General features: G+C 51.7%; 1 protein-coding gene across 1 annotated transcript in view; it reads left to right on the top strand.

The window, feature by feature from the left end:
• DOCK5 (dedicator of cytokinesis 5) overlaps positions 1 to 18,331 on the top strand; it is a 76,687-nt gene that overhangs the window by 34,129 nt on the left and 24,227 nt on the right. The window contains 16 exon segments of the mRNA XM_041490656.1: positions 191 to 294; positions 571 to 763; positions 1,519 to 1,616; positions 2,802 to 2,891; positions 3,233 to 3,333; positions 4,158 to 4,292; positions 4,964 to 5,075; positions 5,363 to 5,433; positions 6,743 to 6,849; positions 7,475 to 7,611; positions 8,270 to 8,365; positions 13,984 to 14,082; positions 16,264 to 16,358; positions 16,885 to 16,963; positions 17,144 to 17,244; positions 18,014 to 18,072. Coding sequence (XP_041346590.1) covers positions 191 to 294; positions 571 to 763; positions 1,519 to 1,616; positions 2,802 to 2,891; positions 3,233 to 3,333; positions 4,158 to 4,292; positions 4,964 to 5,075; positions 5,363 to 5,433; positions 6,743 to 6,849; positions 7,475 to 7,611; positions 8,270 to 8,365; positions 13,984 to 14,082; positions 16,264 to 16,358; positions 16,885 to 16,963; positions 17,144 to 17,244; positions 18,014 to 18,072 — 1,677 coding nt within the window.

Genomic DNA, 18,331 nt, shown 5'->3' with positions numbered 1-18,331 from the left:
AACCATCAATTTGTCTATCTATCAGAGCAAAAACCACTAAAATTGTGTGTGGGAGATGCTCCAGGAGGATGTGTTTGTGTAGATGCAGTTACCTATTCAATAAAGCTGCTGATGAGGTTAGAAGGCTGCATTCTGGATTGCGTGGACATCAATAAGGCAATTACTAATGAAGATTTCTCCTGTTTTGCAGCCAGGGATAGATCTGAGAGAGCTTTTGGCATGGGCTTTGTGAAGCTGATGAATGCAGATGGAACGACGCTGCAGGATGGCAAACACAATTTGATTGTTTACAAGGTAACCTGGGCATTTCCAGCCTTGTCTCTTGTTTAACTCATCAAAACTCTCTCCTGGCTGATTTTCCAAGCAGTAGAAAGCTACACAATGTGTGTGTTGGGTGGGAAATCCTCCTAAACTCTGTGGCTTTGGAAATAGCTCAGCTCATTTGCAGTATAGGCAACTTATCCCTGAAATAAGGAACTCAAACAATGACAGAGATGAGAAAGTGTTTCAAACCCATTCTGGCTGTCACTGTGGGACATGACCCTTCTCCCTGCTGTGTCCAACCAACAGGGTGACAACAAGAAAATGGAAGATGCCAAGAGTTATTTGACTCTGCCTTGCACTAAAACAGAGATGGAGGAGAAGGAGGCTCCCTCAGGGAAAAACCTGCACCCTCTGGCCAACTTCACCCCCACAAAGGACAGCACAAAGGACAGCTTCCAGATTGCCACTGTCATCTGCTCCACCAAACTCACCCAGAATGGTAGGGCTTGTGCTGGGGCTCAGAAATACAGAGGGCATTTTCTTCAGGCAGCTTTTTGTGTGTGAAATGAAAACCGGAGAGCTTCAGCTCTCATTTTGCTGCTCATGGATCAGTGGCAGCCCCGTCTCATCAAGCTGCCAGAACAAGCTCCCAGAATGTTTGTGCAACCCCTAGAAACCCTTTCACAAAAATATTCAATCCAGACTGCCAGTGTTCAACCCAACAAGTTTGTTGGCACGTGTGGAAATGTCATCTGTCAGTGACAGTATCTGTGTTTTATCAGAATTTGAAATATTTAAGGTTAATTACCTTCTTTCCTGTGCCTGTTAAGAGAGCAGCAGTTAGGACTGAGCTCTCCAGGATGGTGATGTGCATTAAGGGGTCAAAATGAAGAGCAGTATGTGACTGAGTCCAGCCTGGGCTGGTAAATGATGGGAGACTTCCAACAGCTCTGGAAGGCTCCTGCGCTGAGTTGTGCACTTGAATAAAATTCCTGGCTTGAGATACCTGCTCTTGAGTCCATAAAAAACCTGCAAAATGGTCTCTAAATGTGTTATCAGATGGCAGCCAGGTTTCCATTTATAGCAGAGCTTTGCTGTTTTGCCAAGACAAAAGAAGCACCTCAAGGTAACATTCTGTACCTCAGGGTGACTGTTCTTTGTACACTGACTAAAAATAGCAGCCAGCCTTGCTGTGGACTGCTCTGCAGCCCTTCAGTCAGCTGTAATTGCTGATTGCTCTTTGTGTCCTTGCAGTTGACCTGCTGGGTTTGCTGAACTGGCGCTCCAACGCCCACAACATCGCCCACAACCTCAGGAAGCTCATGGAGGTGGAAGGAGGAGAAATTGTGAAGGTATTCCCAGGGATGTGAGCCTCCTTGGTGCACACACTCTCATGTGTCAGCCTGGTGTTGGACCCAGAAGGTGTCTGAGTAGCTGGGAGGGCAGGTCTGAGTGCTGAGGAATGGGAGAATCATCAAATCATGGGATGGTTTGGCTTGGAAGAGACCTTAAAATCAGATTTTTCCACCCCCTGCCACACTTTCCACAGTCCCAGCTTGCTCCAGCCTGGCCTTGGACACTTGGACACCAGGGATGGGGTAGCCACAGCTTCTCTGGGAACCTGTGCTCCACCTCTCATTAGTGGAATTCACCAGAATTACAGAAGTTGAATATTACAGGGATCAGGGAGAGGGCGGTGACTTTATTTTCCCCTTTATCTTTAGGAAATAAGATATACATCCAAAGCCTAACTTTTCATTTTCAACTCCTTTGTGAATGAGGAGGGGCTTGCTGTGAATCTGGGAGCAGAGACAGCCCAGAGATCTCATAGAATACTGCAGGGAGTGGACCTGAAATGGGGGAATTCCGCAGAAAATGGTCTGCTGAAGGATTTGAGAGGAAGAGTCTTGTCTGCAGAGAGAGGTCCCAAGAGTGAATGTGCTGGGATTTTGCAGGGTGATGGTTTTATGGAGCAGCTGAACATGAAGTTAATGTGTCACTATGTCACTGCAGACAGGCTGAGTGCAGTGTCCTGCCTTGGGACAGGGCCGGGCTGCTTTGGAGAGCTCAGGATTTTCATCCTGTGGGATGAAAAGGCAATAGAGCTGCAAAGTGGGGCCTTTTAGAGCTGAGAAGAAAGATCTTCCTTACTATAGACATGATCATGACAATCACATGCATGAACACAGGCTTGGGATCCCTTTTGAGATGTTTTCTGATGAACACAGGCTTGGGATCCCTTTTGAGATGTTTTCTCATGGGCACAGGGTTGGGATCTCTTTCTGAGATGTTTTCTCATAAACACAGGGCTGGGATCTCTTTTTGAGATGTTTTCTCATAAACACAGGGCTGGGATCTCTTTTTGAAAGGTTTTCTCATGGGCACAGGGGTGGATCCCTTTTGAGATGTTTTCTCATGGACAGGTTTTACAGTTCAGCCAGGCTGGAAGGGGAAGAATGATCCAGCTCATGCTCCTGTGCAGGATGCCAGAAGCAGTTGCCTTTCCCCACCCTTTTACTGTTCCTTTTCCCCTCTAGTTTTTGCCAGACACCCTCGATGCACTTTTCAACATCATGATGGAAATGTCAGAAAATGAAACCTATGATTTCCTGGTGTTTGATGCCCTGGTGAGTGAATCTTCTATGGCTGCAGAGTTTTCAGCCACATTTCCAGTCTGTTCCTGGTGATTCCAATGAGCAATTGGTATTTTGCTCTAGAAATAAATGATATTTAAACACTTCTTAAAGCTTTTTCAGGAGCTAGGACTGAAATGCACATCAGGTTTTTAGTAGCCACAGTAAGAAGAAAAATAAATTGCACACACACAGTTATAACATGAATAACACAGTCTGTGGCATTAGTGCTGTTGATAAAACAAAAATTACAACCCAGCAAAATAAATTAGAGACTGTTCTATTGGAGTTAGTGTGCAGCTCTGTGCATCTGTTTCCTTCTGGATTTTTGGCAGGTATTTATTATTTCTTTGATTGGAGACATCAAGTTCCAGCATTTCAACGCTGTGCTTGAGACTTACATTTACAAACACTTCAGTGCAACCCTGGCCTATGTGTGAGTATTGGTCCCAACCTCGGGTGTCACCCAGCAGTGTCACTGAGGGCTTTGGGGATGAGATCAGCTCTTGGTGATGTATTTGATTAGGTCATTTTTGATGGTGTTAATGGGATAAAGGCAGCAGAGAGCAGAGTTCCATCCCTTCTCTGCATTCAGGAGAGAAAGAATCCTTCTTACTGCTCTTTTTGCCCTCTAAAAAATTCTGTTGTGAGGTTTTTTTCTGTCAAAACAGACAGAAAAGGCACTTCTATCACGGATCTTGGCTTTCCAGCCCCTTAATAAAGCACCCCTCAGCCAAAGGTCATCACCCTTGTGGTAACAGGAGTGAAAAGTTCAAACTGAGGCCAGTAGGGAGGGCAAAACCAGAAACCAAACTGCTTTTCCTCTCTAAAAATCTCCTCTTAATCTTTACTGATCCGCATGAACTGGCTGTCACCCTAAAAATAAACACAATTTGAAGTCCCCTTCTCCTGGAATGCCTCCTTCCCTGCCCTGCCAGACAGTCACTGCTTCCACGTGATTTCCTTTTCTCCTCCTGCTGCACACGTGGGAGTTCTCACACAGGGAGAAAACCTCAGTCCCTTCCCCTGGGAACGGGGTTTGCATCTTCCCGGACAGCTCCTTCTAGGGTAGAGGAAAAGCAGAGCAAGAGGATGGAATCTGTAGACTTTAGAGCCCAAGATTTGAGAAGGAAATGGGCTGTGAGGAGGAGCCCTGTGGTGTTCCTGTGCCTGCAGTTCCTCTCTGGGCTGAGGAAGCTGAACCTGCGCAGGAACTGAGCCGTGCCTGTATTGGTTCCCCTTTTTGTTTTATTTCCAAAGGAAACTCACCAAAGTCCTGAACTGCTACGTGGGGAATGCTGAGGACTCCAGCAAGACAGAGCTGCTCTTTGCAGCCCTGAAAGCCCTGAAATACCTGTTCAGATTCATCGTGCAGTCGCGGGTGCTGTACCTGAGGTGGGTCCAGCCCTTCCCTCCCTGGGCCTCCTCTGGGAAACCCGCTGGAGTTCCTTCCAGTAAATATCACTGCAGCAGATATTCTTCACCAAATCCTCTATCACTGACTGATTCAGAGGATCTTTCAGCCCTTTGTCTGTGTCTGGAACAAATAAGTTGAGCAAAAATTAAAATACCAGATTAGAAGGAAAAAAAACCTTTTAGTCCCCCCTAACATGCAATAAGCAGCCCATGGTAGAGCTGAAAAGGAACCCAGTATTTATTTTAATATAGTAAAACATGGAATTTCCTCCTCATTTTCAGAAACTTTTAAGAAACCAATACACAGATACTTCAGTCATTTGGTGATCAAAGTGGTTTAATTGCAGCTTCAAAAACATCTTTCCAGAGATTGACAGTGAGGGTTTGAAACCCTTTATTCATGTCTATTCTGGATTTTTTTTCTTGTTTAGTACTTGGAACCCGAGCAGAATTTGCTGCAGTGGCAGCCTAAAAAGTGGAGGTTTTCCCCTTTTGCAGTCGTTTCCAGCAGGAAATGACTGCAAAATCTCCAATTCCATTTTTACCCCCACGTCTTTGTGGAAGGTGATGGCATTAAGATGTTGTTGCACAGGATGAAATCCTGTTTCAGCTGCTGGATTTCTGTGTGTAACTGGCCCTGTTCTTTGCAGTGTTTATGGGAAGAGTGAGGATGGGAATGAATTCAACGATGCAATTCGGCAGCTGTTCCTCTCCTTCAATGTCCTCATGGACCGGCCCCTGGAGGAGGCTGTCAAGATCAAGGTGAGCGTAATTTCCAGGGAAAAGTAAAAAACTTTAATTAGATCAACTGGTGCAGTTGGGAAGGGGCTGGGCCAGAAAAAGGAATGAGAGAATTATCCATGAGCCCCTTCTCCTCCATCTTTCCCACTCTGCACTGCAGATCTGGGGTGGCTGGAGGCTCTTTGGATGCATAAATTTGATTTATTTGATTTAGAAACCAGTTCTCTGCAGTTGTCCCCACATTTGCTTTTGACAAAACCTGGATTTCCCACGTGCATTTCATGTCCTTGGTTTCTTTCTTCTTTCAGGGAGCAGCTTTAAAGTATTTGCCAAGCATCATAAATGATGTCAAACTGGTATTTGACCCCGTTGAGCTCAGGTAACTGTATTAAGTTTGTTTGTCCTCTAAACCCAGTTTATCTGGTGGGAAGAATTTTGGAAATTTGGCTAAAAACAGCCACTCTGGTTATGATCTGATGGTGCAGATCCTTTGCATGGACTCAAGGAGGTGCTTGCAGGGCTTTAAGGGAAGTCAGTGGAGTTCAGAGGATTCTCTGCATCCCAGTTTTTCATTCTGGGAGTGTCCAGGCCCAGGCTGGATGGGCCTTGGAGTAACCTGGGATAGTGGGAGGTGTCCCTGCCCATGGAGCTGGGTGATTTTAGGGTCCCTTACTACCCAAATCATTCCAGGATTCTGGGATCCTTATAGGCACCTTGAGATTTTACTGAAAAGCAAAATCTGAGGGCAGTGAAGTGTTGAAATCTCATGCAAGTTTCCACCAGTTCTTGGTGAGTGCTCCGGAGAAGTGTGGCAAAGGCTGAGCCTTGGCTGGGAACCCAAAAGTTGTGTTTATCCAGGGAATTCTCAGCCCCGTGGATTCCTGGTTGTGGTGCTCAGAGCTCTGCCCAGAGCTGCCCAGCCCTGTTCCCTGTCCTGACACAAGTGATTTGCTGGGAAGCAGCAGACAGGCAGCAAATGTCCATGGGATTTAATTAAAGGGAATCTCGGGCTGGAGTGAGTCACCACTCCTGGTGCAAGGGGCGTGTGGAATGAGGCTGTGCCTTTGAGCTGGGGATGTTCCAGCTTTCACCAGGGCTGCTGAGTCGATTCAAATGAGACTTTCCAAACTCTTACTTTCCCTGGGTGTGGCAGCCACTGTGATTAACCTGGGAGGGCACAGAGCACTGCCTGTTCATAGGTGTGGGATGTGCCTGGTGTGTGCTGGAATAAAAGTGCCATTTAAAGAGGTTTGAGCCTGCAGTTCCTGAACACTGCTCAGTTTTACTTTCACAGGATTCACAGAATTCTGTGGCTAGGTTGGAAGAGACCTGAAAGATCATAGAGTCCAACCCATGCCCTAACACCTCAACAGGACTTCAAGTCCTGTGCTAAATTCCTTGAAAATCAGCCAGGGCTCTGTAGTAATGTGCCTGTTGGGTGGAATTCCCAGAGGAACTGTGGCTGTCCCATCCCTCCCACGCTGGAGCATCCTGGGGCAGGGGAGGTGTCTCTGCCATGGCAGGGGCTGCAGTTGGTGAGCTTTAAGCCACTTCCAGCCCAACCCAATCCTATTCTGGGATGCTGTGACTCCATGTCTGGCCCAGCTGCGGGGCAGTGTCTGTGTGGGATGGATGGGCTGATGCTGGCTGGCAGTGCTGACCCTCTGCTCCCTCTGGGCTGCACACAGTGTCCTCTTCAGCAAGTTCATCCAGAGCATCCCTGACAACCAGCTGGTCCGGCAGAAGCTGAACTGCCTGACCAAGATCGTGGAGAGTGACCTGTTCAAGCAGGCTGGTGAGTGGCTTGGAGGGCTCTGGGTTCTGCCAGGGGCCGCACAGCCTTCAAAACGAGTTCCTCTGTCAGTCATCAGGGGCACTCCACCATTAAATGCAACTCTAGAAACATTCCTTGCCATGGAAGAACTGAGGTTTTTTTGCTGTCCAGTCTTTATACAATGCCCAGTATGTGGGATCCTGACCCAGGGTGGTGATTCAGGAGGGAGAAGCTGAGTGTGCTGTTTGATGGAATATACAGAATTTATAAATGAATGGATGGGTTAGATGGGATATTGGGAAGGAATTCCTCCCTGTGGGAGTGGACAGGGCCTGGGATGGAATTCCCAGAGCAGCTGCCCCTGGATCCCTGGAAGTGTCCAAGCACCCTGGGCCAGTGGGAGGTGTCCTTCCCATGGCAGGGGGGGGATGAGATTATCCTTTTGGTCCCTTCAGCCCAACCCATTCTGGGATTCCATTATTCAAATTACAGATCATTTATGACTCTCTCCAGTCTGTTTGTTGTAACTCCAGTGGCTTTAAGCAAGTTCTGGTGTCCCAGATGGAATCAGGAGCAGGGCACTCCTGTGAGGTGCCCGTACCCAGCGCGTGCTGAGGCTCTGCTCTGTCCCTGTGTCACTTTGCAGAGTGCAGAGATGCCCTCCTGCCCCTGCTCATCGATCAGCTGAGTGGGCAGCTGGATGACAACTCCAGCAAGCCTGACCACGAGGCCAGCTCCCAGCTCCTGAGCAGTGTCCTGGAGGTCCTGGACCGCAAAGATGTGGTGAGCACGAGCTCTCAGGGCTGCCAGTTCAGCTCAGTTCTTCCTTTGAGAAGTCACAGTAAAGAAACGTCCTCTATTGTGCTTTAATGAGTCAGAATTGTGATATTTATACAAATTGTGATGCCTTGCTGTGCAGTTCTTTGTAGGGGCTCTGTCTGAAAAGGAGCCAGGAAAGGTTGAATTAGTTGTTATCACTACTAGAAGCATTTACTTCCCTTTCTAGGGACCAAAATGTCATCTCAGCTGCTTGGGTGGCTTGCTCAGTAATTTGGAGCAAGTCAAAGTATTACATGGTATAAAAATGAGGAGGTTGCTCGTTCTCTCTGTTAATGGAGTAAGGACAGCAACCACTGTTCAGCCAGAAAAATGCACTTCCCACTCTGGCCATGGGAATTGTTCTGAGTGGTTTGAGCTGTTCAGAGAAAAGATGTCAAAGCCCCAGGATGAGCTGATGAAGCTGGGACAGATCCATTAAGGGAATTCTCCCCCAGGTGAATCCCAGAGATTCTGAATTGTTTGTTCGTGTGCTTAAATCTCCTTTTTCTGCTTCCCCTAATGAAATGAAGCACTGCCAGGGCAGTCCTCCCACCCAGGGAGCTGCCCCTGGAAGGCTGTGCCTGAGGAATGGTCTCCAGTGTCCCTTGCTGGCTGTCCCCAGGGTGCCACTGCTCTGCACATCCAGCAGATGATGGAGCGGCTGCTGCGCCGGATCAACCGCACGGTGATCGGGATGAGCCGCCAGTCCCCACACATCGTGAGAGCCTTCCCCCCTGCCTCCCCAGCTGCTCTGACAGAGGGGTTCATTCCCTGGGAGCCCTTCCCCACCCCGCCTCCCCAGCAGCTCTGACAGAGGAGTTCATTCCCTGGGAGCCCTCCCCTGCTTCCCCAGCACTCCCTGACAGTGGGTTCATTCCCTGGGAGCCCCTCCCTGCCTCCCCAGCAGCTCTAACAGAGGAGTTCATTCCCTGGGATCCCTTCCCTCCTTTCTCAGCACTCCCTGACAGTGGGTTCATTCCCTGGGAGCCCTTCCCCCCCCCGCCTCCCCAGCAGCTCTAACAGAGGAGTTCATTCCCTGGGAGCCCTTCCCCCCCCCGCCTCCCCAGCAGCTCTAACAGAGGAGTTCATTCCCTGGGAGCCCTTCCCCCCCCCGCCTCCCCAGCAGCTCTAACAGAGGAGTTCATTCCCTGGGAGCCCTTCCCCCCCCCGCCTCCCCAGCAGCTCTAACAGAGGAGTTCATTCCCTGGGAGCCCTTCCCCCCCCCGCCTCCCCAGCAGCTCTAACAGAGGAGTTCATTCCCTGGGAGCCCTTCCCCCCCCCGCCTCCCCAGCAGCTCTAACAGAGGAGTTCATTCCCTGGGAGCCCTTCCCCCCCCCGCCTCCCCAGCAGCTCTAACAGAGGAGTTCATTCCCTGGGAGCCCTTCCCCCCCCCGCCTCCCCAGCAGCTCTAACAGAGGAGTTCATTCCCTGGGAGCCCTTCCCCCCCCCGCCTCCCCAGCAGCTCTAACAGAGGAGTTCATTCCCTGGGAGCCCTTCCCCCCCCCGCCTCCCCAGCAGCTCTAACAGAGGAGTTCATTCCCTGGGAGCCCTTCCCCCCCCCGCCTCCCCAGCAGCTCTAACAGAGGAGTTCATTCCCTGGGAGCCCTTCCCCCCCCCGCCTCCCCAGCAGCTCTAACAGAGGAGTTCATTCCCTGGGAGCCCTTCCCCCCCCCGCCTCCCCAGCAGCTCTAACAGAGGAGTTCATTCCCTGGGAGCCCTTCCCCCCCCCGCCTCCCCAGCAGCTCTAACAGAGGAGTTCATTCCCTGGGAGCCCTTCCCCCCCCCGCCTCCCCAGCAGCTCTAACAGAGGAGTTCATTCCCTGGGAGCCCTTCCCCCCCCCGCCTCCCCAGCAGCTCTAACAGAGGAGTTCATTCCCTGGGAGCCCTTCCCCCCCCCGCCTCCCCAGCAGCTCTAACAGAGGAGTTCATTCCCTGGGAGCCCTTCCCCCCCCCGCCTCCCCAGCAGCTCTAACAGAGGAGTTCATTCCCTGGGAGCCCTTCCCCCCCCCGCCTCCCCAGCAGCTCTAACAGAGGAGTTCATTCCCTGGGAGCCCTTCCCCCCCCCGCCTCCCCAGCAGCTCTAACAGAGGAGTTCATTCCCTGGGAGCCCTTCCCCCCCCCGCCTCCCCAGCAGCTCTAACAGAGGAGTTCATTCCCTGGGAGCCCTTCCCCCCCCCGCCTCCCCAGCAGCTCTAACAGAGGAGTTCATTCCCTGGGAGCCCTTCCCCCCCCCGCCTCCCCAGCAGCTCTAACAGAGGAGTTCATTCCCTGGGAGCCCTTCCCCCCCCCGCCTCCCCAGCAGCTCTAACAGAGGAGTTCATTCCCTGGGAGCCCTTCCCCCCCCCGCCTCCCCAGCAGCTCTAACAGAGGAGTTCATTCCCTGGGAGCCCTTCCCCCCCCCGCCTCCCCAGCAGCTCTAACAGAGGAGTTCATTCCCTGGGAGCCCTTCCCCCCCCCGCCTCCCCAGCAGCTCTAACAGAGGAGTTCATTCCCTGGGAGCCCTTCCCCCCCCCGCCTCCCCAGCAGCTCTAACAGAGGAGTTCATTCCCTGGGAGCCCTTCCCCCCCCCGCCTCCCCAGCAGCTCTAACAGAGGAGTTCATTCCCTGGGAGCCCTTCCCCCCCCCGCCTCCCCAGCAGCTCTAACAGAGGAGTTCATTCCCTGGGAGCCCTTCCCCCCCCCGCCTCCCCAGCAGCTCTAACAGAGGAGTTCATTCCCTGGGAGCCCTTCCCCCCCCCGCCTCCCCAGCAGCTCTAACAGAGGAGTTCATTCCCTGGGAGCCCTTCCCCCCCCCGCCTCCCCAGCAGCTCTAACAGAGGAGTTCATTCCCTGGGAGCCCTTCCCCCCCCCGCCTCCCCAGCAGCTCTAACAGAGGAGTTCATTCCCTGGGAGCCCTTCCCCCCCCCGCCTCCCCAGCAGCTCTAACAGAGGAGTTCATTCCCTGGGAGCCCTTCCCCCCCCCGCCTCCCCAGCAGCTCTAACAGAGGAGTTCATTCCCTGGGAGCCCTTCCCCCCCCCGCCTCCCCAGCAGCTCTAACAGAGGAGTTCATTCCCTGGGAGCCCTTCCCCCCCCCGCCTCCCCAGCAGCTCTAACAGAGGAGTTCATTCCCTGGGAGCCCTTCCCCCCCCCGCCTCCCCAGCAGCTCTAACAGAGGAGTTCATTCCCTGGGAGCCCTTCCCCCCCCCGCCTCCCCAGCAGCTCTAACAGAGGAGTTCATTCCCTGGGAGCCCTTCCCCCCCCCGCCTCCCCAGCAGCTCTAACAGAGGAGTTCATTCCCTGGGAGCCCTTCCCCCCCCCGCCTCCCCAGCAGCTCTAACAGAGGAGTTCATTCCCTGGGAGCCCTTCCCCCCCCCGCCTCCCCAGCAGCTCTAACAGAGGAGTTCATTCCCTGGGAGCCCTTCCCCCCCCCGCCTCCCCAGCAGCTCTAACAGAGGAGTTCATTCCCTGGGAGCCCTTCCCCCCCCCGCCTCCCCAGCAGCTCTAACAGAGGAGTTCATTCCCTGGGAGCCCTTCCCCCCCCCGCCTCCCCAGCAGCTCTAACAGAGGAGTTCATTCCCTGGGAGCCCTTCCCCCCCCCGCCTCCCCAGCAGCTCTAACAGAGGAGTTCATTCCCTGGGAGCCCTTCCCCCCCCCGCCTCCCCAGCAGCTCTAACAGAGGAGTTCATTCCCTGGGAGCCCTTCCCCCCCCCGCCTCCCCAGCAGCTCTAACAGAGGAGTTCATTCCCTGGGAGCCCTTCCCCCCCCCGCCTCCCCAGCAGCTCTAACAGAGGAGTTCATTCCCTGGGAGCCCTTCCCCCCCCCGCCTCCCCAGCAGCTCTAACAGAGGAGTTCATTCCCTGGGAGCCCTTCCCCCCCCCGCCTCCCCAGCAGCTCTAACAGAGGAGTTCATTCCCTGGGAGCCCTTCCCCCCCCCGCCTCCCCAGCAGCTCTAACAGAGGAGTTCATTCCCTGGGAGCCCTTCCCCCCCCCGCCTCCCCAGCAGCTCTAACAGAGGAGTTCATTCCCTGGGAGCCCTTCCCCCCCCCGCCTCCCCAGCAGCTCTAACAGAGGAGTTCATTCCCTGGGAGCCCTTCCCCCCCCCGCCTCCCCAGCAGCTCTAACAGAGGAGTTCATTCCCTGGGAGCCCTTCCCCCCCCCGCCTCCCCAGCAGCTCTAACAGAGGAGTTCATTCCCTGGGAGCCCTTCCCCCCCCCGCCTCCCCAGCAGCTCTAACAGAGGAGTTCATTCCCTGGGAGCCCTTCCCCCCCCCGCCTCCCCAGCAGCTCTAACAGAGGAGTTCATTCCCTGGGAGCCCTTCCCCCCCCCGCCTCCCCAGCAGCTCTAACAGAGGAGTTCATTCCCTGGGAGCCCTTCCCCCCCCCGCCTCCCCAGCAGCTCTAACAGAGGAGTTCATTCCCTGGGAGCCCTTCCCCCCCCCGCCTCCCCAGCAGCTCTAACAGAGGAGTTCATTCCCTGGGAGCCCTTCCCCCCCCCGCCTCCCCAGCAGCTCTAACAGAGGAGTTCATTCCCTGGGAGCCCTTCCCCCCCCCGCCTCCCCAGCAGCTCTAACAGAGGAGTTCATTCCCTGGGAGCCCTTCCCCCCCCCGCCTCCCCAGCAGCTCTAACAGAGGAGTTCATTCCCTGGGAGCCCTTCCCCCCCCCGCCTCCCCAGCAGCTCTAACAGAGGAGTTCATTCCCTGGGAGCCCTTCCCCCCCCCGCCTCCCCAGCAGCTCTAACAGAGGAGTTCATTCCCTGGGAGCCCTTCCCCCCCCCGCCTCCCCAGCAGCTCTAACAGAGGAGTTCATTCCCTGGGAGCCCTTCCCCCCCCCGCCTCCCCAGCAGCTCTAACAGAGGAGTTCATTCCCTGGGAGCCCTTCCCCCCCCCGCCTCCCCAGCAGCTCTAACAGAGGAGTTCATTCCCTGGGAGCCCTTCCCCCCCCCGCCTCCCCAGCAGCTCTAACAGAGGAGTTCATTCCCTGGGAGCCCTTCCCCCCCCCGCCTCCCCAGCAGCTCTAACAGAGGAGTTCATTCCCTGGGAGCCCTTCCCCCCCCCGCCTCCCCAGCAGCTCTAACAGAGGAGTTCATTCCCTGGGAGCCCTTCCCCCCCCCGCCTCCCCAGCAGCTCTAACAGAGGAGTTCATTCCCTGGGAGCCCTTCCCCCCCCCGCCTCCCCAGCAGCTCTAACAGAGGAGTTCATTCCCTGGGAGCCCTTCCCCCCCCCGCCTCCCCAGCAGCTCTAACAGAGGAGTTCATTCCCTGGGAGCCCTTCCCCCCCCCGCCTCCCCAGCAGCTCTAACAGAGGAGTTCATTCCCTGGGAGCCCTTCCCCCCCCCGCCTCCCCAGCAGCTCTAACAGAGGAGTTCATTCCCTGGGAGCCCTTCCCCCCCCCGCCTCCCCAGCAGCTCTAACAGAGGAGTTCATTCCCTGGGAGCCCTTCCCCCCCCCGCCTCCCCAGCAGCTCTAACAGAGGAGTTCATTCCCTGGGAGCCCTTCCCCCCCCCGCCTCCCCAGCAGCTCTAACAGAGGAGTTCATTCCCTGGGAGCCCTCCCCTCCTTCCCCAGCACTCCCTGACATTGGTTCGTTCCCCTGGGAGCTCTCAGAGGGCAGCAGTGCCTGATGAACTCATCTCTCCCTGCCCTGCAGGGCCTTTGTGCCACCCAGCTGTGACTGCTGGTGTTTTTCTGAGGATTAGGATTCAGGTTATCCCACTCCAGTTTGAGCTGAGTCACTGGGGGTGATTTCATTTCCTTTTGGCCCCTGTGCACAGAATTTTGTGTCAGAGTAGTGCCTGACACTGGATCTTTGCTGCATTTTGTCACCTGGGCTCAAAGGGTGAACTGCTGGGGGATGAGGCCCTTCAGGGGCATTTCTGAGCCCTGTGTGGCAGCTGAGGGGGTGCAGGCAGCTCTGGGGTGTTTTAATTCACCCTGCAGTTCGTGTACAGAAGGATGGGAGAGCCAGGAGCTGGGGATTTACCTGAGTTTTGGTAACTCTGGGGTCACTTTAGTGTGCCACCCATGAGAATTGCAGCTGGCCCTGCTAAATTTGAAAATCAGAGTCAGCTTGGAAAGGACCTTTAATATCTGATGGAGTGGATCAATATATATATAAAATACAAGTCTGTGTTTGGAGGATGTGTTTCTCTTGTAAGGGAGAAAGAAGGCAATACCCAGATTTCAAGCTTGAATTTTAGGAATTCTTGGCTGGTTTAGAGGACCAAACAGTCTCAGGTTGATGTCAGGACACAGATAAGGAGGATTCTGATCAGTGATACTTGACACTGACATGCCACACTTGGAATTACAGTGCTTAACCCAGGAGAATAACCCAGTATTTTGTGGTTTTTCCATTCCAGGGTATTTTCGTGGCCTGCATGACAGCCATCCTGAGGCAGATGGATGATTTCCATTACAGCCATTACATCAACACTTTCAAAACCAGGCAGGACATCATTGTAAGTCAGCCTGGCTGGGGAATGACCTCAGCCCACCCAGCATCACCACTCTGCTCTGCAGGGTCATTGCTCTGCTGAGTTTGGGAGATCAAACCCTCAGCAGTGGCTCCTGGTGCCACAGTTGCTGGGAATTTATTCCTGTCACCCTTGCTGGGCTTTGGGGGAGTTGCTGACTCAGCAGAGCCCAAGAGCAGCATTTGTGGCATTGAGGAAAAACATCTTTAATGGGTAAAAAATGTTTGATTTGAGTCAGGAACCAGAAGAGGGAATGAAGATGGAAAGGAAAAACATTTCTCCTTGTCTGGCTCTCACTTTGTGTCCCTGTTCTCTTTATCTAATTCTTTCCCCTCCTCTGAAGTTTAATTAAATGCTTGAATCTTGCTTTAGTGGCAGCAATGCAGAAAGTTCTCAGAATGTTAAAAATTCATGTCCCCAGAAATTTTGGGTGTGAAACAAGGTAAAATATTACATTCCTGAGGGGTTTTTCTGCTTAAAATCAGCAGATTTTCCCCCAAACTCCCCAAAATGCCCCAAACTAGTGTTTTAGCAGGACTGGTGCACAACACGAGAATGGTTGGAGCTGGTTTGTCCCTTTATTCCTTATTTTGCAATTGGGAAGTGGCTGTTTATTGAAATGCCAGCTGGGGAAGGGCCTGGAGTTGTGTTCTTCCTGTACCAAAAGCCACCAGAAGGTTTGGAACTCAGTTTGGGGAGCCAAGGTGATCCCTTTTGTCCCTGTGCAGTTGGAATTACAGAATTCCACAGAAAATCACTTGCAAAATCAGCTCTTGAGCCAGCGTGGAGCAACACAGCCATCTACAGGTCACTCAGGCTTCGTGTGGGTTTAGGACTGATTTTATCTTTCCCAAGTGATTTGTTGGGAAGGAAGGAAGGAAAGAAGGAAAAAACCGCCAAAATCAGGCAGATTCAGGAATTCTGGAAGTGTTCATCCAGTGAGAAGATTTTCAGGGTGAATATGGAAAATAGTAATTTCTAATCTGATTTTTATACACCTTTAAATCTACAGGAGCAAACCTGCCTTTGTAGCGGTGTGGGAGTTGTTAATACAAACAGAAATTTTTGTCTTACTGCAATAACTGCTTTTATTTTTGTTGTTCATTATTGGGTTTGTTTGTGCTGATGTTTCCAGCCCTGCCTTGGCATCATTCCCTGGTTAGTTTGGCACTTTCAGGAGTTAATTCATATATTCAAGGTGCCCGTGTCAAGCCCAACCCTCTCATCAGGCTCTGATTTAATAATGCCAAAAGGGTTTTTACTGGGGCAGCACTAAGTGCTCCATTTCTCCATCAATATCTTGCCAATTCTTAAGCCCAAACTGTTCAGCTCAACAGATTTTTGCTGGGGATCATTTCAAGGGGATGGCTCCTCCTGTGACCTTCTTTGTGTCCCTTTCATATTTGAATATTAATGTGCTGCTGCAGAGAATAGAATTGATTTAAGAGCTCAAAGTGGCTTTTGTACCTGCAGAGACCACAAGGAGGAGATCAATATTCCTGATATTTCCTTTTTTTGCTCATCTGTGTTCATTTTCCCTTTTTTTTCCTCTCTCATTCTGAACTTCAGCCTTGTTTCTTCCAAGTTTGAAGTCATGTTTGGAGGGTGTTTGTGCAAAAAGTGTCTTTTCTACAATAATGTAAAATAATTCTAAATCACATCTCTGATATTATATTCACTGCCTCTCCTTAACTGTTCTTAAACAGGACCAGGAAAGATTTAACTAATTAGTGAGTGAAAATACATTGTAATTTCAGGCTTTCTAGATCATTCTGTTGCATTATCACCACTCAGAGATTTGGGAAAGAGCCCTGCACTATTGGTTTTGCTCTCTAATCCAGCTCATGCACAGAACTCCCTCCAGCACAGCTTAATGCAAAACAGCAAAGGCAGATAGCATTAAACAGACCAACATTCTGTGCAATTATTTCTCCTTGTGCCACTGGATGGATGAGATGTCAGGAATAATTTCATTATTGGGCCGTGCCCACAGAATGAGAGGCCCCCCCTTAGGCAGGGGGCAGGGCACTGATTGCCAATCAGCATGATCATTAATCAGTGCAATCCCAAACATCTGCATTTCATGAGGTCACAGCATCATCTCCCTGTAATTCCATGGACGCAAACCCACCACGTGCAGCCTGATGGGTTTTATTTTTCCAACAGGACTTCCTGATGGAAACATTCATTATGTTCAAGGATCTGATTGGGAAGAACGTGTATGCAGCTGACTGGATGGTCATGAACATGATGCAGAGCAGGTACAGGGTTAAGTCTGGCTTTGGAGCCTCCCTGGACCTGGTAGGAGGCGACTCCCAGAAGGCAGTTTATTTTCTTCAGCCACTTCATGTTGGTTTAAATCAGATTCCAGCCAGTTTTAGTTTCTGTGCTTTTCCACTGGTGGAACTGGAAACCTCTGTCCTGCCCAGAAGAATGTAATCAAACCCTGGGGTCTCTGTTACAGCTTAATCCAGAGAAGCCTTTTTGGCCTCAGTTCTGGGGGAATCACATGGGAAACCTAAAGCCAGGACTGGCCAATGCTTAGCCACTCTTCCAGAGAGGAAATTTTCCCTGGTTTCCAACCTGAGCCTCCCCGGTGCAACTTGAGGCTGTTAAACCAAGGGTTAACTTTGCCTGAATATTCCCTGATTTAGAGGAATTCCTGCCTTTTTTGGGAGCATCTATTGCTGTCTCCTGAGCTTACACGTAGGGGCTGTAAACCCAGAGCTGCAATGTCATTGATTTTGTGTACAGAATCACCTTTATTTGATGTTTTTATCTCTTCAGGGTTTTCCTCCGGGCAGTGAACCAATTCACCTCCGTCCTCAACCGCTTCTTCCTGGATCAAACTCATTTTGAGCTCCAGGTGATTGTCCTGTTTTTTTGGGTTTCCTTGTAGCTGAATCCCACTGTTAGCAGGCTGTGGCTCACTGAGGTTCCCCTCCTCGTGGAGGGAGCTCTGCATTTGGGGCGGGGCAGCATTTTTTGTGCCTGCTGTTGCTTTTCCTTTGTATCCTCCCATTTTAATCTCCTTTCTCTCCCCCAGCTCTGGAATAACTATTTCCACTTGGCAGTGGCCTTCCTCACTCACGAGTCCCTCCAGCTGGAGACCTTCTCCCAGGCCAAGCGCAACAAAATCATCAAGAAGTGAGTTCCCATCTCAGGCCCTTTTTGCTGTCAGGAGGCTCCTTTTGGGCTGTTCCAGACACCCCCAGGCTGGGAGGAGGTTCTGTGCTAAAGGGGTGACCAGGACAAGATCAGGGCTGTAAATCAGGGCTGTTTGAAGTTTGGTCAGGCAGATCTTGAGCTGTTGCAGCACCTTGCCAGAAGTCTCTCCACTGGAAGGTCTGGAATGGGAAGGTTGTCATGATTCCCAAAATTCCCTTAGGCAATTCCTCAGCCTTTATGGAAGGTAGGTCAGAGGAATCCTTAAAGCCCTCCAGCTTTTTAGTCCCCCACCTTTTACTTTTCTTCTTTTCAGAGTCATTCATAGCCCCAAACGAGCAATTTTTAGTCACTGAGCAGCTTTTACCTCTTCATTCCCTTGAATTGTGTGCCTGGATATCTCTGAGCATCTTGACACAGACTTCTGTTACAATTTGTTCCTTTTTTCTGCAGAAGTGGCTTGAAGAAGCCTGCTAATGAAATCTTTTTGCATTGCCTTGATGTCAGAGGTTAAAATTTTAGGAAAAAACACCCAAACCCAAGCAAAGTGGGGTGGAATTGCAGGAAGTAGAAGGGCTGCAGCTTCCAGGAAATCTGAATTCCCAGGAAATTCTGCTCTCAGCAGTCTGCAGTGCCCTGTCAGAGTGAGCTGTGGTCATTTGTGGCTTTGCCATTCACTCCTTCAGCAGCAGTCCCAGGATCATTTCAGTGCTTGGGCCTTTTCATCTCTTCCTTTTAATACTTTCTCTAGGTATGGGGACATGAGGAAAGAAATTGGCTTCAAAATCAGGGATATGTGGTATAACCTGGGTGAGTTCCAGCTAAAGAATTCTCTTTATTCCAGCTCTCAAGCTGGCTTTCAAATCCTTATTTCTTTATAAAAGCTGCACATGTTTAATGTGGAGAAATGCACTTATAGTTCAGCTGTTTCAGCACACAAAAACCTCTTTTTTCTGTGAATAACTTGGAAAAGCTGATTTTCTCCTCATACCAGCTGCTGAGATAATTTCTTAGATTCCCTCCAAAGGATGTTCTGCCATGTAAAGGATGAGTGGGATTTTTCAGAGAG

This window comes from Pyrgilauda ruficollis, unplaced genomic scaffold, assembly GCF_017590135.1.
Source record: "Pyrgilauda ruficollis isolate IOZ18807 unplaced genomic scaffold, ASM1759013v1 scaffold125, whole genome shotgun sequence".
Lineage (NCBI taxonomy): Eukaryota > Metazoa > Chordata > Aves > Passeriformes > Passeridae > Pyrgilauda > Pyrgilauda ruficollis.
The sequence above is the reverse complement of the archived record's forward strand: the minus strand, read 5'-3'. Positions and strand labels throughout refer to the sequence as shown.